At 35.8% G+C, this 25491-nt stretch overlaps 2 protein-coding genes and 1 long non-coding RNA gene across 4 annotated transcripts in view; 2 read left to right on the top strand and 1 right to left on the bottom strand.

The window, feature by feature from the left end:
* The first annotated feature begins 4502 nt into the window (after nt 1–4502).
* Nucleotides 4503–6015, top strand: LOC114253033 (cecropin-A). Its single transcript, XM_028187773.2, has 2 exons — nt 4503–4690; nt 5612–6015. The coding sequence occupies exons 1-2, from the start codon at nt 4589–4591 to the stop codon at nt 5699–5701; spliced, it is 192 nt and encodes a 63-aa protein (XP_028043574.1). The 5' UTR covers nt 4503–4588; the 3' UTR covers nt 5702–6015.
* A 9153-nt stretch (nt 6016–15168) lies between these two features.
* On the top strand, nt 15169–18113 carry LOC149502847 (uncharacterized). The gene is made up of 4 exons (XR_016323262.1): nt 15169–15286; nt 15643–15700; nt 16756–16830; nt 16919–18113. It is a non-coding gene; the product is annotated as an uncharacterized LOC149502847 (long non-coding RNA).
* A 2029-nt stretch (nt 18114–20142) lies between these two features.
* The window catches only part of LOC114253097 (uncharacterized), a 41337-nt gene continuing 35988 nt past the window's right edge, over nt 20143–25491 (bottom strand). Inside the window, exons 4-6 of one of the 2 annotated variants that reach the window (XM_089728215.1) lie at nt 22796–22994; nt 21634–21800; nt 20143–20994 (exon numbers count right to left, since the gene is read on the bottom strand). In XM_089728215.1, coding sequence (XP_089584341.1) covers nt 20951–20994; nt 21634–21800; nt 22796–22994 — 410 coding nt within the window. In that variant the 3' untranslated portion in view covers nt 20143–20950. The remainder of the gene's footprint in view (nt 20995–21633; nt 21801–22795; nt 22995–25491) is intronic. The other variant, XM_089728214.1, reaches the window with a different exon arrangement.

Genomic DNA, 25491 nt, shown 5'->3' with positions numbered 1-25491 from the left:
AAAGAGTTGTTTGTGACTTGAACAAGAAATTAAAAAAAAATAGCTAATGCTTATAATTCACAGGTTTCTTAGTTTATTTTTGTTCAATTCAATATTTATTGTAATAATAATTATTACTTAAAACCATGAATGATTTAATATTTTTAGATATTAATTAATGATTCCATTAGTAAAAATATCAATGGCCTACCATTACTCTATTCTTATTATATATGATCAGAGAGTTTTGGCAGCAACCCGAGTGAAGCGTCACTTGAATTTTTATTTTAATGTTTTTTTAATAGTTTATTGTGTAATTTGTATTATTTGTATTTGTAATATTGTGTATAAAAGGTCTGCGTAAACTCATGCTCAGTCAATGTGGTATTCGTCGAGTTGACGTCAAAACTCCCAAAAAGCAATAAAAAGAGATACACCGGCTTTTTATTGACATAAAAAATATATAACTTCGACAGACTAGGCTGTATAGGCTACGCTCTTTGCCTGCTTATTGGTGAATATAAAAACAACAACAACAATATCGTTGCCGGCTTCCGGATTTTCATTTCATTTTATTAATATTATGAGGATATAATAATAATAAAATGTACGTAAGGGCTTATTTCTAGCAACATTAACCACAATTAACTTATTTAATACTGTAAATAATTATGAGAGCGATTATTGATTTCGAAGAAAACAATTAACAACTTAATTTTAGCTGCCGAAAAAAACAGATTTCTCTTAAACCTGGGTGAGAATATAAAAATCGTTTTCTGAATATGAAACGATATTTCTTTGTCTATCAAATTAAGTTAAAACCATCATGACAGGACAACTTTTTTTAGGGGCCCAAACGTCCATAGAAAATGGGCATTGTCCTTTAATAATATCTATATTTAAGATATATAGACATCAATATAAAACACAAAAAATCAACCCGATTTTCGAACAATTCTTCTTCTTCTTCCAGTGCCTCTTCAATCCTGAAGGTTGGCCGTTAGCTTTCTGTATTCCTTTCTGTCAGCAGCCAGCCGGAACAGCTGTTCGACGGAGGCAATACCGGTCCACTCCCGGATATTCCGGAGCCATGACTTTTTTCTTCGCCCAGCACGTCTCTTTCCGTCCACTTTGCCCATAATTATCAGCTGCAGCAGCATGTATCGATCGTTCCTGAGCACGTGGCCGAGATACTCTATCTTAATTTTCGAACAATTAAAATAACTCAATTTTGCACATTACGCACTTATTGACAATTGCATAGTTTGTTTAAGCGTAACATTATTTTATATAAAAAATATAATGTCTTTCTTTGTTACATATGGAACCAAAATATTTGACTTAATATATTAAAAAAAAAAAAAATTATTAAATCGTTCATGTAATTATTAAACTAAATTCTTTTATAGACTTGCACTGTAGGTACCAAATTTTCTTGAATGTTTCTTAAGATGTGGTTCATGCATAAAATAAAGAGAGTGTCAGCCCGTTTAGAATTGTATTGTGATGTCTATGTCCCCCTATTCCCACTAAGACAAAATGCATCTGTTGAAAGAAATATTCAGTGTTTTTATATTAATAGCTAGAGGGTACTTAAAATAAGAACTCGACAATCTGAATAATGTGACAACCATGGCTAAAGAGTTTCTCAAGAGTGCTTCTGCTCTTCTCATCCATCTGGTGGCGGCCACGCTTCGTAAGTCATTATATCTCATAGTTGGGAGGCGTCCCACATTACGAATGCCGGTCTACGGTCTCCATTAAGCACCCGCTTGCTCCGGCGATCGTCATTTCTACGGCATACATGTCCAGCCACTGCCACTTCAGCTTGTCGACTCTCTGAGCTAAGACAATGATCTTCATCGATGAAGTCGACGCTGATGATCTTGCTTTACATCTTCGTCAGGCACGATGGTGTATAATTAGATTTGCAGTCGTCGTGGCCTAAAGGATAATACGTCCGGTGCATTCGTTTTGAGCGATGCACAGGTGTTCTAATCCCAGACGGGTACCAATTTTTCTAATGAAACACGTACTCAATAAATGTTCACGATTGACTTCCACGGTGAAGGAATAACATCGTGTAATAAAAATCAAACCCGCAAAATTATAATTTGCGTAATTACTGGTGGTAGGACCACTTGTTAGCTGCGCGGGTAGGTACCACCACCTTGCCTATTTCTGCCGTGAAGCAGTAATGCGTTTCGGTTTGAAGGGTGGGGCAGCCGTTGTAACTATACTTGAGACCTTAGAACTTATATCTCAAGGTGGGTGGCGCATTTATATACATTGAAGATGTTTATGGGCTCCAGTAATCACTTTACATCAGGTGGGCAGTGAGCTCGTCCACCCATCTAAGCAATAAATAAAAAAAGATGTTAATACATACACGGAAGGCAGCGCCTTGGTATTGTAATAGCTATGATTACTGCGATGAACATTGCGGTGTGAATACGGCACATTGGAATTCACGCAGAAATAATAAGATTTGTTTAATTGCGTCGTCGCAGACATAGTGGCGATCCGTTTTGAGACATGAGGTCGACGTCTCAATTACGTTGTGGAACAGCTGTCCTATCGTTAAGGCCGGAACGCGCGACTGTTTTGGACGGTTAATATAGGCAGGACTGTATTTACACGTGCTATGTATATAAGTAAACAAAGTGTTTCGCATTATGTATAATAGCCGGCAAACTTCTTGAGCATTTGTTGACGTAGTGGGGGTAAGTTTGCGCATGGTACACTCACGTGCAAAAACATTATTTACTCTGCGTCATAATGCTATTAAATTATTAAAATCAACATATGTATTTATTTATATATTTATTAGAACATCAACAAAAAATATAGGTTAATAATTATAATAATTTAATCTTGGGGTAAAATAGATATTCCTTCTATTAAGTCAAAACTAGAGCTGTTGCCAGGTCTTCATTCAGTTGAAGCGAAGCTGGTATTTGTAATTTTTTTTCGTTATCATAATCTTGACCATTATCATCATCACTGTTTTCATCACCCGAGTCGCCATCATCGTGATAAGTCGACATAGGGCTCATCGGTGTAGTTTACGACTCGGTCGGTTCGATCTTCTTTTTTGTCTATAATTAATTATTTTTTGAAGACGGAGTCCCAAGCACGATGAGCAAGCCAGAGCATTTAGCTTCGTTAATAATGCACCTAACAGTACTCACTGATGTTTTTGTTGCTTCCGAAGTCTGTTTTACTTTTTCCATAATATCATTCTTCCCCTGTTTTATAATGAAGCAATATACGTCCTACACAATTTTTCTACCCTTTCTTTTGAATCCTACACCAGTTTGTCGCGGCATAGTGTATTTTTTATAAAAAATCAACAAACACTCAACAAATAGCAATGGCAACAAAGTCAACAAGCAATTATAACAAAATATAACTTAACGATTAATAACGATAGACTTTTCACTGTACGCAAGCGTACTTTTGGGAGCAAGCGGAATGCGGAATGCGGTGCGGGACGCAAGGTTCGACTGATCTACCAATAACGCGCTCGATACGATTTCCCCTGCCGTCGCGCCTCACCCTCACCACCAAAGTGATCTAAAATTCGGTTCTGCGCAGTCAAGGTCATTTGCTCACGATGTTTGCCGGTTACTATAAAAAGTATTTTAAGTAAAGTATTTTGAATATAAGTCACAGCCAGTGGTTCAGCAGTATTGAAGGCATTGCTGTTGACCGTGGTCATCGGGACTACTCACTATCAGCTGGCCGACTCGATTTTTTGTCAATAATTTAAATCTTACCACTAATGTCAATAACACGTCATTTCTCTGCAAGGTCGATGATCCTAGTTTGAACTCGTTTATATGATTTTGGTGAATTGATCTTGTGTGAAAGTGAATTGCATATTTATGAAGGATGTTTATATATCGGGGCAGATGAGCTCACGGTACACTTGGCATTAAGTGGTTACTCAAGACCTTAGATATCGCAAGGCAATATCGCCACTCACCTTGAGAGGTGACTTCGAACGGAACGCACGACTATCTAGTGGCAGGTATGGGCAGGAATGTAGTATTTACTCGTGCGGGTTCACGATAGCTTTATCGTTCATTATCTATATTATAAATTCAATCGAATTAGTGAGTCTTACCAAATTGTACAATTCAACTAAAGCAGCATTATAAAATTTTAATTGCCTAATATTTTAAAATAACATATTTTTAGTATTTAAGTCCAATAACGCATAAAATGTTTGAGGAAAACTTAAATGTGCTATTAATATGTACAGTTATCAACTTATTTTTTTCTGCTATAATTTCTTCTGAAAGAAACTCATCGACGGGACATCACCTCGATCACAAAGACGGGATCTCCCCTCGAGAAACCGCAACACTCCTTATCGAGAATAAGTTTATGCATTCCATTGTACAACAAGTTTATGACTCTTATCACGTAAACAGTAAGGTTGAAATTTTTATACATACCGTTTTCAAAGCCGTATTAAAGCATTGTAAGAATATTTCATTATAAAAACATAAAGTTTTACAAGTGAAGCATCATTCTTAGCGTTCGCGTCGAACGATATTGTATTGGAATTTTGAATTCTCCGGCACTATAGAATTTCGGTAAAATGAATTTCGTACGTATTTTGAGTTTCGTCTTCGCATTGGTGCTGGCTCTCGGCGCGGTCAGCGCTGCTCCCGAGCCCAGGTGGAAACTCTTCAAGAAAATTGTGAGTACATTTTCTTTTAAATAACCACGTAATTTGTAGCCTCGAACTATTTTGTGAAAGTATTTCTTAGTGTGGGCCTCGTAAAAAACTAAAGGATTCTCCGCAGAAAAGTTAGCACCGTTCTCTGAGTGTTATACGAACGGACTGCGATCGCCCACTGGTGGTCAAGGTCACGAAACAAGCTATAACCCAATGAGCGATCAAGCAGTTACGACTTAATATTATGTTTTGCTTTAAATGGGAAGAAGATCTTAAAATGTAACTGGTATTAATTGGTCACGGGAGCCGAGCTTAATCAGAATATTGCACGGACCGTCTTCTGGTGAATTCCTTCTTCTTCATTGCTGATGAAGAGGCTAACGCTTCTCCTGTTGCCATCGCATACCTTGAGACATAAGGTCTAATTCTGAATTGCACAGTATAACCCTTGCCGCACCATTCAATCAATAATCATTGCCACTTCGCGTCAGAAAAAGCAGGATGGTGGTACCGCCCTTTTGGGTTCACAATATGGCCTACTACCAAAAGTAGTCCTAGTTGATTTTTAGAACATTTTCGAGAAGATAATTGTTTTGGTGCGGTTCTAGATCACACATATCTTTATACTGTAGCATTCAATGAACCCCTTCAATGAACCCTTAAAACCCTATATCATCTACTAGTCAGGCCCGATCCACTTTACTGGTTGATCTTTGAATTGAGTTCGATCTGGTCGCCACCAAACCCAAGATGACCCGTTAGGCCAGTCTATAATAATAATATTAATAATAATCTGATAATTTCATCGAAATATGTCCAGCCTTTACGCAGTCTATAGGGAATATACACACATAAATGTTTATATCTTTGTAGGTATTCTCTATTAAACATTAATTAACTCATTATCACGTGTTTATGTTTTGTCTCAATCTTTAATTACAGGAGAAAGTGGGACGCAACGTTCGCGATGGATTAATCAAAGCGGGTCCAGCTATAGCCGTCATAGGGCAAGCAAAATCCTTAGGAAAATAGACTTTATCGTTAAACTCCAAAGACGCATTTAGCTTGAAGCATCATTGTAAATAATTATGAATCTCTAGTATAAACGAATTTAGATCTTATCTAAGCTGCATAAGGCATTTCTATATGTACTCGATTACATTATTTTATGTAATTCCTCGATTATATTAGTAATTATTGTAAGAATACCACAGTCATTGCCTTTATCAGAGTGATCGAGTACACATGTGCAGAAATATATTTTAAACTAGCAATGTAATGTAATTTAAGAATATTGTGTTAGTAAATTATAAATCTCAAACAAATAAATCATGTATTTTTATAAAGTTCATCTTTTAATTTGATATTATATGTTTCATTAGAATGGATGTTTCAGGAATTCAGACTTTCGTATTTTTTTTTTATGCCTAAACCGGTACCTAATCTTCAGTTTAGGTTACTTACCGAAGCCCGTTTTCATCACAATGTGAATGCCATCTTTGGTCATGACGTCATGAGACTCGAAGTTTTATCTCAATGGTACTAATTACGTAAATTAAATGGTTTGATTTATATATACGATGTTATTCTTTTATCCTGGAAATAATTCATGAAAATAATAATAAAGAACAAACCCTTACAATTATAATTTGGGTAATTACTGGTGGTAGGACCTCTTGTGAGTCCGCACGGGTAGGTACCACCGCCACGCCTATTTTAGCCGTGAAGCAGTAATGCGTTTTCGTTTGAAGGGTGGGGCAGCCGTTGTAACTATACTGAGACCTTATATTAGAGCTCATATCTCAAGGTGTTTTTTTTTGCTTAGTTAGGTGGACTAGCTCATAGCCCACCTGGTTTTAAGTGGTTACTGGAGCCCATAGACATCTACAACGTAAATGTGCCTTGTGTGTACCTTGTAAAAGATGTGTACCTTGGAGGCATTTATAATTAAATAAATAATAATAACTAAATATTTGCTCGTAGAACGGATAGCCGTTAGGGCCAGAAAGTTCTTGAGTAACGACCGCGTACCGTAAGGCGTAGCGTGGGTAGGTCTCCCACAAGATAAATTGACCACCTATTGAGGTTCAGGGGATCCGCTGGATGCAGGCAGTGTAGGACCGATCATTGTGGCGAGGCTTATGTCCAGCAGTGGACGTCTGTGGGCTGATAGAATAGATCATACCCGATCCTGTAGACCGAATGGTAAATAGTCGACGTCGCCCAAAACACGTCATTACGGATCCCCCCGATCTATTAACGAATTTAACGATGCTTTTAGATACCACAAGCACCGGTCACCGTCCTCGTCGAACCCGTCGCTTGCGACGAAGGGCTCGAATTAACCCATAGACACAGCCCACTGAGTTTTTCGCCGGATCTTCTCAGTGGGTCGCGTTTCCGATCCGGTGGTAGATTCTGCGAAGTACTGTTCTTGCTAGAGCCAGTGTTAGCAACACTCCGATTTGAGCCCCCTGAGCTCACCTACATGTTAGGGCGAAGCTGAAATAGCCTCTCAAGGTTATCAGCATGGTAGGAAAAAAAAGAATAGAATAGAAAATACTTTATTGAAAACTACAGGAAAATTAAAGTATTCCTGTTGTGACGAAATTAAATTTTTCATTCATCACTATCTTTATTTAAATTATTCTGTTTGGGCTAGCTTTGTTGAAATAAAGTTAATTTATTATTGTTTATTAATTTTCAATTTTAACAGGCATCGTTTAAGTACTGTATGTTTTCAAGCTATTTCAATAGCATCGGTCACAGTTGACTTTGAAAACGACTTAAAGCTCTCGAATTTAAGCTTAGATATAAGATTTTATCCAATTAAAACGTCAAAAATTATATTATGATCGAAAGTCATCGTTGTTTGTTTTTGTTATAAACATTTTTATGGTCGTAATGTAAATTCTGATACCGGCCGAGATGCAGCGAAGTCCGCCCACTGAATTAATAAAATTGAAAATTTATTTCATTCATCATGACTTTGCTATGTTGGAAATATGTTGCGAACTGGTTTCAGTGGTGTGAGTACAAAAATAGTGTTGAGAGAAAATTGTGGACGACAGGATTGCTTTCCCCGCGTTCTCGTTCAAACCGCTCTCTCTCTGTAAATTTTAATTTCAATGGATAGTTTGGCTGAAAATATAATCTGTTTATTTTCTTCCTTTCTTAAAGTGCTGTCAGAATTGGTTTGACTATTTCTAATGCTAAACTATAAAAAAAAGTATACTGAAGAATACTCTACGTAATTCTCTTAGTTCTATGCAATTAAATTACTGTCAAAAATTAAATTACTGGTGGTAGGACCTCTTGTGAGTCCGCACGGGTAGGTACCACCACTCTGCCTATTTTTACTGTGAAGCAGTAATGCGATTCGATTTGAAGGGTGAGGCAGCCGTTGTAACTATACTGAGACCTTAGAACTTATATCTCAAGGTGGGTGGCGCATTTACGTTGTAGATTTCTATGGGCTACAGTAACCACATAACACCGGGCGGGCTGTGAGCTCGTCCACCCATATAAGCAATAAAATAATAATTAAATATGAACTTGAGAATTTAAATACCCTTCATCTAGGGTCGCTTTTGTTGCTTGTTTATGTACCATTTATATTAATGTCTGAATAGTTTTATACAAACCTTTATTAATTAATGTTTTTCTTGGTCTCTTTTCATCTGTTGCTTTAATTATTTGTTCTTGATCTCTTTACTGGTTTTTTTCAAATAGGTCGTTGATGTTCTATCTGGATGTGGTTCTGGACTTCTGGACTGGATCCTTGCTTTCAAAAAAAATAAAATTTTTAATGCTTACATCGATGGACGAGCCCGTGGCCCATCTGGTGTTAAGTGGTTAGCGGAGCCCATACATCTACAACTACATCTACAACGCAAATGCCGCCACCCGCCTTGAGACATGAGGTCTCACTTTTAACAGTACAACGGCTGCCTCGTCCTTCAAACCGAAACGCATTACTGCTTCGCGGCAGAAATAGGCAGGGTGGTGATACCTACTCGTGTGGACTCACAAGACTTCCTGCCACCAGTGAATATTTCGGAAAACCTGCTGTTGTCGCGTCACATAAAATTGGTATTAGGCAGTACGAGCGACGACCTATACATGCCGTAACGTGCCTAGTATATTTAACATATTATCTTTGACTTAAAGAAGCGGACCAAGCCTAAAGGACTTACTTGACTTCAAAGTTTCTGTTAAATCTCTTAGTTTATTATCAATCTGGATACGATGACGAAGTCACAGCTTATCTGGTATTAATTGGTTATTGGACCTTATTTATTATCAAACCGAGAAATCTACTTCTCATCCTGAGATAAATGGTTGAAATTTTGATCGTATTAATAAGCAGCGGTGCCACCATGCCGGGAAAGTATTATGAGCTTCTTCGGACACATCATGCGGTCTACCAGACATGAATTATAGAAGCTCTTAATAACGGGTCGCATAGAGGGCAAGAGCGCCGTGGGCAGAACACCAGCCAGATGGTCAGATCTAGTAAGAGAAGCACTTGGTGGTAGTCTGTACCACGCGGTCCATGCCACCCATGATCGAACACAGTGGAGGAACGTCACATGTGGTCGCGATCCCCAGCAGCGAGGGAACGATATAGAATAAGAAGAGTGCCATAATTAAACAAGAATCCTACTTCGTGACTGAAATATGCAGGATGGTGTTACCCATCCGAGCGGATTTATAATACTACTCACCAGTGATGTCTCATAATATGAGTGATAAAATATTTATTAATAGAAATATTTTATTGAGTGTCGAAGTTACGATCAGATATGAGTATTTTATCCCAAAGAAACTGAGCCGTAATAAAACATCGTACGTCGATAATGACCGTAGTAGCTACCAAAACGCCATAAAGATACCGAATTTACTGCCACCGAATTTACGAAGTGAAAGAACGCTCTGATGTTCCGAAATCAAAGATCAATTTATTAGCTAATAGCATCGTATACTTCATTTTACGAACAAGAAATATGACAAGCTTTTTCCGATTTGTGTGCGAAAGATACAGGTATGTTTTAAAACTGCATAGTTCAAAATCTTGGGACATGTTTTTCATAATAAGCACGTAACTGACAAGTAAACTTATACAATTAGGAAATAGCAGCGAATTATTAACATCAAACCAGAAACAAAATTAGGCAGAGCTAATTTTGATCCAGCCGATTCACCACCTAATCTACGTGATTAGGTGGTGGATTAGGTGGAGACCTAGCAGTAATCCGATGGCTAATTAAATAATCACATAGTTTCGAATCAATAAGGTATTTTCATGAACAATCACAGAAATGTTGCAAACAAAAGCAACAGATAACTTTTTTTTTAAATCAAATTCACATAAATTTGAATGATATTTAAAGAAGTTTAGAGAAAAAAATGGAGCAAAATGGGTTCTGTGTTAAATAAATCGTCTTTATATTATTGTTGGTTCGACCAAAAACCAAGCTTTGCCTCATAGTAAACACTTGTAGTTATAGACTTTAATAAATTCTTGTGTTTTTGTTTGAATTGTGTACCTGGAACTTGTTTTATTTGAAAAGTAGGTAACTTTTTCGAAAATATTTTATTTCTCGCCAAAACCCTTCGAGAAATCGTGCGATGACAATTACGTCACAACGGTCTTGAATATCTCACTATATTTTATGTACAAGACGAGTGCCCACAGAAATAGGTTTTATAACTATTTTATGATGTGTGGATTTGAGATTCAACACGACCACGACGTCTAAAGGTTTACGTACACGGTAACTAAATTCGTAAAATGTCGATTTTATGTACATAGCTTCAAACGAAGTACTTATGATTTTTAAATTATCACTTACAAAAATATCTTATACAATATTCGTAACACTTTGTGGTGTAAGGATTATAACTTATTTAAGATTACAAAATCTTTCACTTGAGTATGCGATTTTAAGCCAATTAAATAGGCTATTATCACTACATTAAACTATGTAGTATTGTCAGTATTCGATCGAATACTAGGTAAGCTCGTAACAATCTGTATTCTCCAAGGTACACGCGTGCGTCCGTTCCAATCGTCCATTGTCTTCGACTTACAATAGTACGAAGGATGGCTAATCAACCGATGTTTAATCAAACGTTCGGTTTCTGGATTTTCCAGGCGATATATTCCAAACACTTTCCAATTCGGCTCAAAAACTAAAGTTGAAACACTGTATTAAATGAAACTGTGAAAAAAATGACGCTATCTATGACTGCAGACTAAAAGATTAATTTTAGTAACGACCCATCTTTTATTGAAATAATAGTGGCTGGTTTTGAACTTTTTACCTAGAAATTTTTTCTTGTGAGTTTATGTGAAAATTTTAAGTAAAGCATCAATTCATAGAAGCGATTTATTACCCTGGCAAACGAAACCAAAACAAAACCAGGACTGTTCTCTTAAAACTAAGTTTTAGTAGAGCTTCTTTTTATGTTTGAGAGATTACTGATGGCCCGGAGGCCTTTCCAGTTTTACCAGGGTAGGTGGGCGGACAAGGGTTCAGCCAGGAGGGTTGGGATTTGCTAACAGCTACCCGAGCGCTTCCAAAGGAGACCTAACAACTCAAGAGTAGCTTCATTGAGTAGAGTTTGGAAGGGCAGACAGCGACTAATTCTATCCTAATTGGCGATAAATTTAATTAGGGTGGTATAAAAACACCAAAAAGTACGTGCATTATATGGTTCTTTACCTCTTTGTAATATTGTTTGGATTATCGTAGAATTTTCGATAATTCAGCATTTTGTTCAAAAGTAGCAGGAATCAGTTTTATCGAACCTTGAATTTACATTGTTAATTAGATTAATTATCTGTTTTGAATTTTTTTAGTTTCAATTATCAGAGTTATATTCAGTTCATTAAAGACTAAAATCATATCGTAATCGGCAAAATGAAAATTCTCAATTCACGCAAAGAGGCCTCATTGAGTTGCCGAAACCTGCCCATTTTTCAAGACTTAAGACGTCACACGCCACTCATTTGATTAGCTGATTTACCCCTAATACACGAAAAACTTCAGCAAACATTCCTTATTATATAGAGCTGATATTTCATTAAGAGGAAAGCTTCTACGGATCTACTTCCAAGTTCTCCAATAATCTTTAGATCAATAATTAAACATCGATTTCCTCGTTAATCTTACAGGTCTTCCTCACTATCGTACCAGGCCACGATTCTCGGATTGAGTCGATATATTTGTGAGAGGTATTTGGTGTTCGGCGTCTGGACGTAACTGCTCATGTTCCGTAAGTGTTTCCGGGACGTATAACGCAGGAGGGAATCGGAGTCGGTCGATAGGTTTTTGGGTTGAGATGTTTTTGATTCCTTTATTTTAGTAAAACCATGTAAACTTGTGTATGTATTGCGTATTGTAAGCCCGCCCGAGTAGGTGTTGCTTTTCAATCTATTTCTGGCGCGAAGCGGTTGTGTGTTTCGGTTTGTTTCGGTGGAATAGCCATTAAACAAGCTAACTTAGATTACCACCTCGTGTCGCAAGATTTGTTGCAGCATTCACGTCGTGGTGCTTGTTGGCTTCGATAACGACTTTAAGCCTGGCGGGCTCGTTCTCCTCACAATGCAATAAAAAGCCATTCGATAATTACATTGCATTAGATTTTTGCTGGAAATCGCAAGTAATGGCTTCATAGTTTGAAGTGCTATGTTTTTGTTGATTAGTATTTCGTCTGTTTGAAGCATGTAATCCATCTGAATCGGAACTCTTAAGCTAAGTTGTAAAAATAACAACTACGTAAATTAATAGCCCGTCCATTTAGGATTGATCGAAATTAATTTGCGAAAATTGGACGTGTTCCATTTCAACAACAACAATTCTAAACGAGTTTTTGAATCTAGGCATTACGTATCTGATTTGGTACAGCGCGAACAAATTGGATTTCCCGACTATGACCCAGTTTCGGTTTTAGTTAAAAAAACATCGGTAGTTGATATTCGAACGTTTCATTCTCAGTACGATTTTGCACACATTTTGGAGATTGGCTTGGCTTCCGAATTCGGTTTACGAATCACCACTAGACTAGGCCAAATTGGAACTAGCAAATTCAAGTAATTTGTCATAATTTTGTAAGAATAGTCAGTCTTCTATTTAAATTTCCTAAATGCTACAGCGTCATTATTTTCTCAAAGGAAATAAACGGATTTATAGGTCCCCACTTCACATTTTACTGGAGTTCTTATACAAAATAACGGCTTTGATGTCCACTGTAAGCATCAATAAATACTTGTTCGGGACGACTAAGGGTTATTTATTGTTCTAGAATTTATTATTTTACTGTTAGATAGAAGTGTATTTTGATTTTGCTTAGAATAAAGCTCTTGTGAGGTTTTTAGTGTTGAGGGTTTCTTGTGCGTTGTGCGTTGTCCTCCAGAAACCTCATCGGAGCGGTCAATACAACACTACATAATTACAATATGTTTATTCGCGTCAACGACCGCGGTGGATCGCTACACGTTAACCACTGATTGACTAACATATGTTGCTTATTACTATAACTGCATAGTAAGCAAAGCGTGGCGGTGTATCATTCTCCTACACTCTCTTGGATTGCAGGTACATAAAGATAAGGATTAATTATTGAACTTAATTTTTAGTTCCTTATGTGTAGGTACTGTCGACCTATTAGGGCCTATTAGGGCAGCAAAGTAATTACATCTCATCTAAGAGTAGACGGCGGCATTTATTTGTCAATATACATACATCGATGATTATATTGTATTTGACGCGATCAATTATCGAGAGTAGACAATAGTGACAGCGGGATTTTGTAATTGTCATTGAGCTCTGAAGTAACAGCGGGTTTGTTATTAAGTGGAAAAATGTTTATAGGTTACATCGCAAACATGTACTGATTGTTTGGTGAAGTGTTATCTGATTTATATGTGGTTAACTATTGGAAAGCATGATCCATAGCTTGTTGTATGCTGTGTGTCAAATAAATTTATTAACTTGGAATTATAACGCAAAAACTAACGTTGAGTTTTTATATTCTCGGCCGATTATCCACATCCAAACATGGAAGACGTTAATAAAATTGGATCCCTCTTCTTTGCCTTCATATTTATGTATACATATTTTAATTCTTCTCTTTGGTGATTTATCATTTGACATTTCACCTGATTCATATTTAAAAATATAAGCTTTTTTTTTTTTTTTTTTTTTAATGTTTTGCTCTTGCAAGCAGGCAATGGACTGAGTCCTTACAGCCTCGTCTTTCGTAAAATTAGTCTTAAGTTTTTAAGTAACAATGTATTGTCTTCCGTTATTTCATTTTCTACATTTTCATTTTTCATAATCCGGGAGTGTTTTCAGTCCATAGTATTCTTAGTTGGTACGTCAAGTCCTGTAATCTTTTCCTTTAAAATATACTGACATATGTCAAATTGAATTTTTTTTTTTTTTTATAATTCAGATCGCCAATTTAGATTATAATTCTATTCCAGTATTTACAAAAAATTTGCAAATATACTGGTATGTAGACTCATTCTTCAATAGATCTTGTATGCAGCGCGGTACCAAATTTGAAGATCCATAAACGTCCTGTAACTCATCCATTAACACAAGGCGCTGAATGTTAAAGGATGGGCAAGAAAATAGAATATGGTTTATAGATTGTTGTTCAGCATTTCCACAACGATCACACAAGTCACTGAGAATCATTCTCATACGATATAGATGGTAATTCAGACGACAATGACCAAACCTCAAACGACATAAAATAGAATAAAACTTTCTATTTACATATTCTCCTTTACAAAACCAAGGTCTTTTATTTACTTCAGAATTCAAAAGACTGTACCAAGTACCCTTAGATAAGACTTGAGTAGAATGATCCCAATGTTTCTTCCAGTTATCACACATTCTTTTTTTAAGACAACTATGAATATCTGTGAAAGGAATTCCAACTTCAAAATATGGGACAGAACCCACACTATAATTTGTTATCATGGTTGCTAAATGGTCAGCTTTTTCATTGCCCAATATGCCAATGTGGGATGGAACCCAAACTAGTACAATATTTACATGACAAACTACATTCAAATAATACAAAAGTTGTTTTATACTATACACTAAATAATTTACATTTGTTTTATTTACATTATTTTTAAGACTTTTTAATAGGCTCATACAATCAGTGGCAATAACCCACTTTGAACAAGTATTTTTATGCTTATCTATATGTTGCAATGCAGACAAAACTGCAACAGCTTCAGCAGAATATATGCTCAAGTTGTTATCAAGTTTATATCCAATTCCATCTTTCAGGACACTATCATAAACAGCAAAAGATGTGCATATATCATTTTTAGCCCCATCTGTATAAATGAATCTATGATCTCGCCAAGAAAAAATTTTTCATATACTTGTTCTTTTCTATGTAATTCAGAATCTATTACTATATTTATATCAGGGTATTTACTTTCAAATTCACCTTGATAACAAGGAAAATGGGATTTATTTCGCTGAATATGTGCATCATGAAGAAATTGAAGAAACCCAGATATATTTTCAAGAACAAATGGACATTTATTGAAGAAAGTAGAAGAAGCAGATGACAAATAATTAAGTAATGTATTGTTTTTATTTGTATATATTTTTAAAATGAATCTTTCTTTTAGATGCTCTAGTCTGATTTTGATTGGTGGTAAATTACACTCTAATTGCATTGCATTAATAGGTGTGGTTTTAAATGCACCAGTAATTAAGCGTAAGGCATTGTTTTGTATTTTATCAAGTTTATCAACAAGTTTATGGACTGAACCAAAACACAAAAAACCATATTCAAAATGACTTCTGACCAATGATTTGTACAACATCAGCAGTATTTTAGGGTCTGCTCCCCAACTGATTTTTGACAAACTCTTTAATATATTCAAAGCTCTATTGGCTCTTGCAATAATTAATTCTACATATTCATTCCAGGATAATGAAGTTGTGAATAAAACACCAAGAAACTTAGCCTCTAACGACAGAACCAATGGTAAGTTGTTGTATACTACGGGAGGAATAGAAGAATGTTTACCAAAAACCAAAACTTTTGATTTGGCCGCATTAACTTCAAGTTTTAAGTAACTAAAATATTCATGTAACTTTGTTAGAGCTAAATTTATATCAGCAATCACTTGCTGGATATTTTTCCCACTAGCGTATATTACTAAATCATCTGCAAACTGTAAGTTTTTTATATTAGTGCCTAATATTTCATTTAATCTGTGTATATACAAAAGAAATAACAGGGGTGACAATATTCCTCCTTGACAAACACCTGTTGAAGAAGACATAGGACCATAAATTTTACCATTATATTTAGCATAAACCTTTCTATTTAGTAAGAAATTATGAACCCAATTTACAATTTTGACAGGTATACTTAAACCACACAGTTCTTTGAAGAGGACATCAATATCAACACTGTTAAATGCTCCAGAAATATCAAAAAATACAGCAACAAGACAATCTTTATTTACAACACTATTACAAATATCTAAATGCAATTGACAGAAGCTTTCATGTGCAGATTTACCTTTACGAAAACCATACTGATTGTCAGATATTAAATTATATTTTTCAACAAAAAATTCCAATCTTTGTTTTAACAACTGTTCAAAAAGTTTACCCACGCATGAAGTGAGAGTTATTGGGCGATAAGAATTAGCATTGTATTTAGGTTTTTGAGGTTTTAATACCGGTACTAAAATGTCAATTTTCCAGTCTGTTGGGATTTCAATATTTAACCACAATTCATTCAAAATCAACAATATTTTTCTCAGAGCAGAATCACTGAGATTTTTAAACAAAATGTATGGAATACCATCAAAACCGAATGCTGTATCTTTACGAGAAGCGATTGCAGATTTCAACTCTTGGAGAGTAAAAGAATCACATAAAAAACTGTTGTTATTAGTTGACAAAACATTTTCAATTTGTAGCTGATTTTGATAAACAGAACTGTATTTTTCAAGAAACTCCAAAACCCAACCATCTTGCTCTCCTTTTGAATTATAAATTTTACCAAATTTCCTCATATGTTTCCAGATCAAAGACAATGGTGTTGAGCGATTGAATGATTCACAAAGACGGACCCAACTGTTATGTTTTTCTATTTTTAATGTAAGTTTTTTAAAAGCTTGTTGTTTTTTAAAGTTTATATAATTTTCTTGTGATGGACAATTTTTAAACTTCACATATGCCTCTTTAGATTTTACAACAGCATCAAAGCATTTCAAATTCCACCAAGGTAGTCTAGGTCGTGGAATAGGACCTTTACGAGATGATATATTTTGTTTACTACGAGAAACGCCACTACAAGCCTGAGCTGAATCGACCAATAATTTACAGAATATATCGTAACTTTCTAAAGATGAATATTGGCTGAAATTTATTTTTTGAAGACCAACATCTACACGATTTTTATAAGAATTCCAATCGACACATTTGTAATTTGGATAAACAGGAAGAGTTGTATGAAGTGTGTTGTGGATATCAGTTGCAGTTGTTAAATGGAATTTAATTAATACTGGAAGATGATAGCTGCCGAGAGGATCGTTATGTACAGACCATTCACAAGACATGGCAAGTTCTGGAGAAACTATTGTAAGGTCTAATGCATTTGGACGCCATGATGAAGATCCAACAGTAGTAACCTGCCCATCATTCAACAGAACTAGACAATTATCATTGATGACGTCTAAAATCTCTCTACCACGACGTGATGTTGAATTACAACCCCAAGATGTATTGTGAGCATTGAAATCACCGGCCAAAATAAAAGGATGTGGAATAGATTTTATGAGATTATCTAATTTAGTTTTATCGAATCTGGGAAAACTATAAGTAGGACAGTAACAACTAATTAAACTTAATTCTTTATTATTAAGAAAAATTGTCACACATATGTTTTGGAGACCATTGTCTGAAAAAGTTGGCAAATGCTTGTACTGAATAGTATCTTTGATTAAAATGGCCACTCCATTGTGCTTATTGCCTGAATCATGTCTAACAACGTTAAAACCTTTAATTTTGAAAACGGTTTCTGGACGAAGCCAAGTTTCACATATAATTGCTAAATGAATATCTTGCTCGTATAAGAAATGTGTTAAATATAATCTATTGCAAAGAATACTTTGTGAGTTCCATTGTAATATATTTAAATGATCCATTAAGAAGGAAATAAGGTTTTTTGACTGAAAGTTTCAAGCAGGATGTTACGTATGGAACCAGTGTTAATTGGTATATCATTTTTTTGGTCATTAATTACTTTAAAAATTGATTTGGTTAAAAGATTCATAAAAATTTCGGACTTAGTTAAGTTTTGTAATTGAGTTTCTATATGTCTGTTCGTAAGTTGTGGAAAAGATTTTTCGTCAAATATATTTGCATAGGTAACAGTTTTAGACTTTATTTTATTTTCTTCTACTTTCTTCTTTTTAATAGGACATTGAGATGAGATGGCAACGTGGTTCCCACCACAGTTTACGCATTTGGCATTGATTATTGCCACTGTGCATGATTTAAAGTTATGGTTTTCCGTGCATATTGAGCATACTTCTGCATTTTTACAATATTTAGCTATGTGACCATACTTCAAACATCTTAGACACTGCTTTACTTGGGGAATATACTGAGATACCTCATGTCGCCAAGAATCCAAGTATACGTACTGTGGGAGTTGTGTCGAAGCAAATGTCACTGCCACTGTCTGTGTTGGTTGAAATGTGACTAACCCGTTGTCATTCTTGACCCTACGCATAAACCTACGAACCTGGATGATATTTCGAGAGCTACCTATTAAAGTTGAAATTTTTTTATTTGATAATCCTACTGGTACTGAAGTTAACACTCCAGTAATTTCAGTATCGGAGGCCGGTATGCTTGCTTTTAACCGAAGCTCTTCTAATAGCTTCTTATTTTGTAAGAAAACATTTGCGTTATTGGCCAGGTCAAAAGTAATACCAACTTTAAATTTATTGATTGTTCTCAAATGTAAAACACCTGAGACGCCGTGTTTGCGAATACATTGAGAAAGATACATGCGGTCTTTGTCAGTGAATGTGCGATCATCAACTATATGAGAAAGAAATACGATAAATTCATTTTTGTTGGAATTATCCGGATACTTCCTGTGATAATTTTCAACCTGAAAAGGTTTATACGGATCAATTTCTGGTGTAAAACTTTCTGAGTCCGAAGTATTGGAAAAGAAACAATTTTCTTCCCCTTCGTCCGTTTCGCTCTCATCTTCCTTCCTCTTTTTTTTCCTTTTCCCGCTTCTCCTCATAGCGAATTATTTATACAAACTTATCCACCATATACTATGAAATTATTTTACAAAACAATACACTAAATTACTATGTTAAAAATATTTAAAACAAATTTTAAAATTCAGTGCGCCTAAATTTTTTCACGTTTACGCGCCAAAAAAAAACGCTTTTTTTTTTTTAAGGACATTTTAAATCTAAATTAAATATTCAGAGCGTACAGTACCACAGTCAGCGCATCCTAAGAAAATAAAAAAAAAATCTCATACGAACACTAAAAGACATTTTTATGTGATCTTTTGTAATGTTAATGTTTATTGTCCGACCCGCGTCTACCCAGATTCATTTTATTACATTCTTCAGTCCTTTAGTCTATTTATTAGTATTTATTTGACGTTATTACATACTTTATTCGGTATAACAGAGAAAACTACGTTAACTAGAAAATAATTTAGAAAATGTAGCGTTAGTCCTACAGAAAGTATTTCAATAAAAAAAATTCAGGTCCTTTGATGTTATCTAAGAGTGGAGATATGTAACGGGTATGGTTTTGAAGGACTTATCAGTATTTTTATTTAGCCTTTAATTCATCTCGCTATTCAATGATTGATTGCTAAATATGTTTTTCGAAATGATTCATATAAATTGTTGAAATGCTTAATTTTTTTCCCTAGCATTTCATTTTAAAGTTGCTAGACGATGACCGAGCTTTGCTCGTTTTTTTTTTGATAACGCCCTCTTGTTGTGTCTTTAAAGCGGTTAGTTGCCCTCAATTAAGAAAAATAGTATTATTATTCGCCAATAGATGTCGGGAAGAGTTGGTTATTGAAAACACGAATAAAACAACATTTTCTGAAAATAAATCGTAGCTAGATCGATTTGTCGCCCCCGAAATCTCCTGTATACTAAATTTTATGAAAATCGTTGGAGCCGTTTCCGAGATTCCTCTTTATTATATTATATTAATATACAAGAATTCAAGTATAAGATTTCAAGGGTATTTCTTTTTTTTATTGCCCTTGCAGGCAGATGAGCATACGGCCCACCTGATGGTGAATGGTTACCGTCGCCCATGGACTTCAGCAATGCCAGGGGCAGAGCCAAGCCGCTGTCTACCGCAAATACAACATCTATTTTATTAAAATAATAAAGTCGTTTGTGCATTAAGATATTTTACTTTATTTTATTTTAATTAACATTTATTTTACATAATTTATGTTAAAAATAATATTTTTTACATAAAATTTACAATAATGTTTTTAACATTTCATTTTTACAATCTCTCAGAATTTAGGAGCTAAATAATTTAATAGTAAAACTATTTTATAAAAACTATGCTATAATGTAAATAACTTTTTAAATTATTTTTATAAAATTTGACTATTTAAAACACATTAAATAAGATATTTTTGACAATATTTAAAACAGTTGAATTATTCCATAAAAGATTTAACACAATTTTTACTTCAAATATTTCTAGATCTTTCTTGGCAAATCCATAATGAAATGACTTTTCTGTCTCTATGACTGCGACATCTGATTGTTTTGTCAGTAATAAGTAGGCCGGTGGTATGAAACCGCACGGGCCAACAAATTTACCTATCACCAATAAATCTACACGGGAATCGGCTGTGACGTCTAGTAAAAAAAAACATCTCACGTTCGTCTAAAATATTGTTATGGCGACGTTGACATATGCATATATTTTTCGTATGCCCATCTGATTGTTTTGTCAGTAATAAGTAGGCCGGTGGTATGAAACCGCACTGGCCAACAAAGTTACCTATCACCAATAAATCTACACGGGAATCGGCTGTGAAGTCTAGTAAAAAAAAACATCTTCGTTTAATTTGTAATGGACACTTAATCAAGTTTTATGTATCATTTTTCACTATAAGAATGGTCGTGTTCAGGTCGGCGGCTCTGGTGGTGGTAGCTCTTTCTCCTTGTTGAGTGGGCTGCTCGGATCTGCATCACCGCTGTGCCCGCTGCTGATCGCTACTGACGTTAGAGGAACCTAAGATATTGAGGATCTCTTAATTGTTTCCAAAAAGGTACGTATGTCACTCTTGTTTCCCAAGGATTAGGACCCTATCCCCACAATATTGAGGTCATTTTTCCATCGTCAATAATCACTGGTTTTCTGTTACGATTATCTGTCACACTTTACTGGTGGTAGGACCTCTTGTGAGTCCGCACGGATAGGTACCACCACCCCGCCTATTTCTGCCGTGAAGCAGTAATGCGTTTCGGTTTGAAGGGCGGGGCAGCCGTTGTTACTATACTGAGACCTTAGAACTTATATCTCAAGGTGGGTGACGCATTTACGTCGTAGATGTCTATGGGCTCCAGTAACCGCTTAGCATCATGGGGGCTGTGTGCTCGTCCACCCATCTAAGCGATAAAAAAAGAGGGTCCTTCTTCGCAGTGAACAAAGTGATAGTACTTATGCGTAATGTTTTTTATTGATTTAATGTATTTTTTGTACATAATTTAAAACAAATATTAACATTATGCACTCCTTCTCTATATTCTCTAGAAGTGTGGGAAATTTCATATACCTACCTCCGTCCGCGCAATTTTCGTAAAAAGGGGTACCAAGCGTATGCTTTACGTATTAATACGTGAGAAATAATAATAAAGAATCTACACATACCTACCATAGAGACAGCGGTGCAGATGTGTGTGTCTGATTGTCTCGGCGGTGACAGAGCAGCGTCGTATCGTAAATCTAGCTGCAGCATAAAAAGCGTTGCTGCTAAAGTCGTAAGGGAGACCGAAAGCTGTGCTCCTGCCACTCCTATGCAGGTCGTGCTTCCACACCTGAAAATATTGCTAATCAAATTCTATTTTAACTGGTGGTAGGACCTCTTGTGAGTCCGCACGGGTAGGTACCACCACCCTGCCTATTTCTACCGTGAAGCAGTAATGCGTTTCGGTTTGAAAGGTGGGGCAGCCGTTGTAACTATACTTGAGACCTTAGAACTTATAGCTCAAGGTGGGTGGCGCATTTACGTCGTAGATGTCTATGGGCTCCAGTGACCACTTAACACCAGGTGGGCCGTGAGCTCGTCCACCCAACTAAGCAATAAAAAAAAACACGATTTATGTACGGGGTTGGAAGTTTTAAGGCTCATCATATATCCCTGATTAGTTCCCTTCACCAAATCTCCGATCTCGTCGGGAAAAAGTCCGAATTGAGTAAAAGGCATGATACCAATTTCAAGATTTTGGCCAACACTCACCAACCATTTGATCATGACCTGATCACCTATCTGTCCCAAAAAAAGGGGTCAGATTTTTACCCACTTTCGTTGGTAATTTCATGTCAATAGGCTTAATACTGCTGTAGTTTGTGTGCCAACAAAAGTTTGATAGGTTTTATTGCACAGCTTCGTTTATTTAAATACTAGTAGAGAGCTTCTACAAGATCCAAAATGCATTTAATCATACCTCGCTCTTTATCGTATTGAAGTTCAAAACAAGAACACCTAAAATGCGAACAATCATCATCTATCTATCTATATATATAAAAATGAATTGCTGTTTGTTAGTCTCGCTAAAACTCGATAATCGGCTAATTTTGGTCTTGAATTATTTGTGGAAGTCCAGAGAAGGTTTAAAAGGTAGATAAATATGAAAATGCTCGGAATTAAATAAAACTAATAATTTTGTTTTTCCTTTGATGTGTCCCCTGTCGGACGAATTCCTTTTGTTTGTTTTAAGTGTATTTTATACAAAAGTTTAGGTATTTTATTTATCGATTGAGGCACTACGAAGTCTGCCAGGTCAGCTAGTTTGAAATAAATAATCCTTACCCAATGTTTAATAATGATCTAACACAGAACGTGAGCATTGCTATGTGAGCTCCAATGGCAATCGTCCACAGCAAGGTGAGTGGTATAGCTGAGCACGGAGAAGGACCGAGTGCGCGCCATGGAGAACCCCAACTCCTGGTCGTGTTAGACCTTGCTGATGTCCAGCCTCCAAAACCTCGGCTGTAGTATACTGATGTGGCTGGAAGGGAGGTATGATTTAGTATTTTGATGTATTAACTAAACAAATTAACACTTGATTAACCATGCCCCAATATATCACCTATTATGTAAAATTTTGTATGTTGAGTAGTTAGTAGTAGTGAGAGAGAGTTAGTAGTAAATCTTGTCCACTGAGTTTCTCGCCGGATCTTCTCAGTGGGTCGATGGTACAATGTTAAGTCTCACACACGTCCAGCCAGTACCATCGGAGTGTGTTAGTAGTATAATTCTCAAAAAACGCTATTACTGATGAATGTTGGTCTCCTTTTACGACATCCAAGGTAAGATGTGGGATGACGCTATTTTAGAATATCTAGAACTAAAATACATGCTAAACATTTCGGCGTGTGCAAATAAATTTTTGTTGTATACAACATTTTTACTCTAGCGTTAATTTTGTTTCTACGAATGTGGTCGTAAAATATTAATATAGTTTCTATTTCGACTCGGTTAAATTTACCTGTTTAATGAATATCGTAACGACCACGCAAATAAAATCAAATGATGGTGGCGATATTTTTGTGGAACCCAATTATTTTCTTAGCAAGTTTTGAAGATGCTCATGGTCCAACTCTTGTGCAGAAGTTTTTTTTTTATTACTTAGATGGGTGGACGAGCTCACAGCCCACCTGGTGTCAAGTGGTTACTGGAGCCCATGGACATCTACAACGTAAATGCGCCACCCACCTTGAGATATATATGTTCTAAGATCTCAGTATAGTTACAACGGCTGCCCCACCCTTAAAAACCGAAACGCATTACTGCTTCACGGCAGAAATAGGCAGGGTGGCGGTACCTACCCGCGGACTCACAAGAGGTCCTACCACCAGTAAAAAAGTAGTAAAGTATCTCAGTTTTGGTCCACCTGTGAGACTTTGATGAATGATGTCGATAGGATAATTTTATTAAACAAATGGTGTCGCACCCTTCAAACCAACAGCCATGACAGAAAAAGAGCTACGGTTCAATACGGGATATCGGATTCCCAATATTATCAAATACGAGATTCCTTCTCTTCTCACTAAAGCAGCAACTTGATAGTGGATCTAGTATCGTAATCCATACGTCATCATAGGTCACTATACACTATAGCTACTATACGTAACATGTGACGTTGCTACGACACGCTAGATAAGTCTTGCGGTAAAAGTAAAATTCCATTATAGTCATTACTATTTCCGAAGTTTTCCGAATCCTTTATAGTTTTCGCGTACAAGGTCGTGATCACGAAGCGGTAAAAATATTCTTAAATCTACGACTCACGAAAACCGAGGGAAATTCAAAAAAAATATATATTTTATATTGCGGGCATATATTGTAGCGGTATGCCTGAATCTCGCTTATGACATTTTCAAGATAAGCTTGCATATACTCGTATAGAAGTTCCGAACAACAATATTCGGGCCGTTAATCTACTGAACTATGTCACCCGCTTGGTAGAAGATCTTCCTTCTATTGTTATACCTCCAAAATATAACAAAAAACTCTTAAATGTTTTACTTATTTCACTGCTGTGATTACCTTTAGACGTCCCTTTTAGCCACCATTTCTTTGTGCTAACCCTTCCATACCCAACCTCACCCCTGTCAGCGCTGTCATTTACGTTTCGTTTGAAATAAATTCACTTACACGTCCGTTAGGTATATAAAGTGTTCATTGCTGTTTTTTTTTTTTTGTGGGACAAATAAAAAAGTACCGTCTTTTTTGCCTATCTTCATTTTTTACTATGCTAAAAATATTATCAAAATATATAGTATTATTACTTAGATATTTAAGATTTGAACCGTTAAGCGTGCTATTTTTTTTTAGGAAGGCACTAAATCTATTCTTGTTGTCTTTAACAATTTTAGGGACTCTTTTTACGTCGTCTATAAAAGCACTCAGTTTGAGACTTAACTCTATTACACACTACACTACCTGAAAAGATTTAGTGATTTTTATTCTAATGACAACATTGTTCGCTTGTGTTGTTGAGAGGTTGGATAGAATGTGAGCGGGAGAAAGAGTTCGGAGAATGTTGTTTCCCATTCTCTGATGACTCCTTTTACGGTGCTCATGGTAAGAGGCTGTGGTATTCTAGGCTAGCATGGCACTAGCAAAGTTGTCCCAGTTATTTTCCCAAAAATTTCCAGTCCATGTCTTTTCTCTTGACGTGAGTTTTAATGTATAAATAATACAGACTGCGTGTTTCTTTATGGTTTTCACTCATTTCCAAGTAACAAAATAAGAATTTTTAATTCGTCCTTAACTAATATTTTACAGGTGTTTTGTATAAAAACGCTATTAAAACAAAAAAAAAAACAATCGGAAATTCAGAACCTGCCTAGATTTAGCTTGCTGTATTTAACATAATATGTCCTAAATATACATTTTTTTTTTTTTTTTTTTTTTTTTTTTTTTTTTTTTTTTTTTTTTTTTTTTTTTTTTTTCGGGTAGAGGGCCGAACCTCCTACGAGGTCCCCGCGCAAAAGGGGCGC

The sequence above is a fragment of the Bombyx mandarina genome, chromosome 06 (genome assembly GCF_030267445.1).
Source record: "Bombyx mandarina strain Sakado chromosome 06, ASM3026744v2".
In the NCBI taxonomy this organism is placed as follows: Eukaryota; Metazoa; Arthropoda; class Insecta; order Lepidoptera; family Bombycidae; genus Bombyx; species Bombyx mandarina.
The sequence above is the reverse complement of the archived record's forward strand: the minus strand, read 5'-3'. Positions and strand labels throughout refer to the sequence as shown.

Excerpts from the sequence above, each read along its gene's own strand:
- LOC114253033 (XM_028187773.2), top strand. The coding sequence starts at position 4,589 with ATGAATTTCGTACGTATTTTGAGTTTCGTCTTCGCATTGGTGCTGGCT. Across the intron at positions 4,691-5,611 it reads GGAAACTCTTCAAGAAAATT|GAGAAAGTGGGACGCAACGT; the intron begins GTGAGTACATTT and ends CTTTAATTACAG.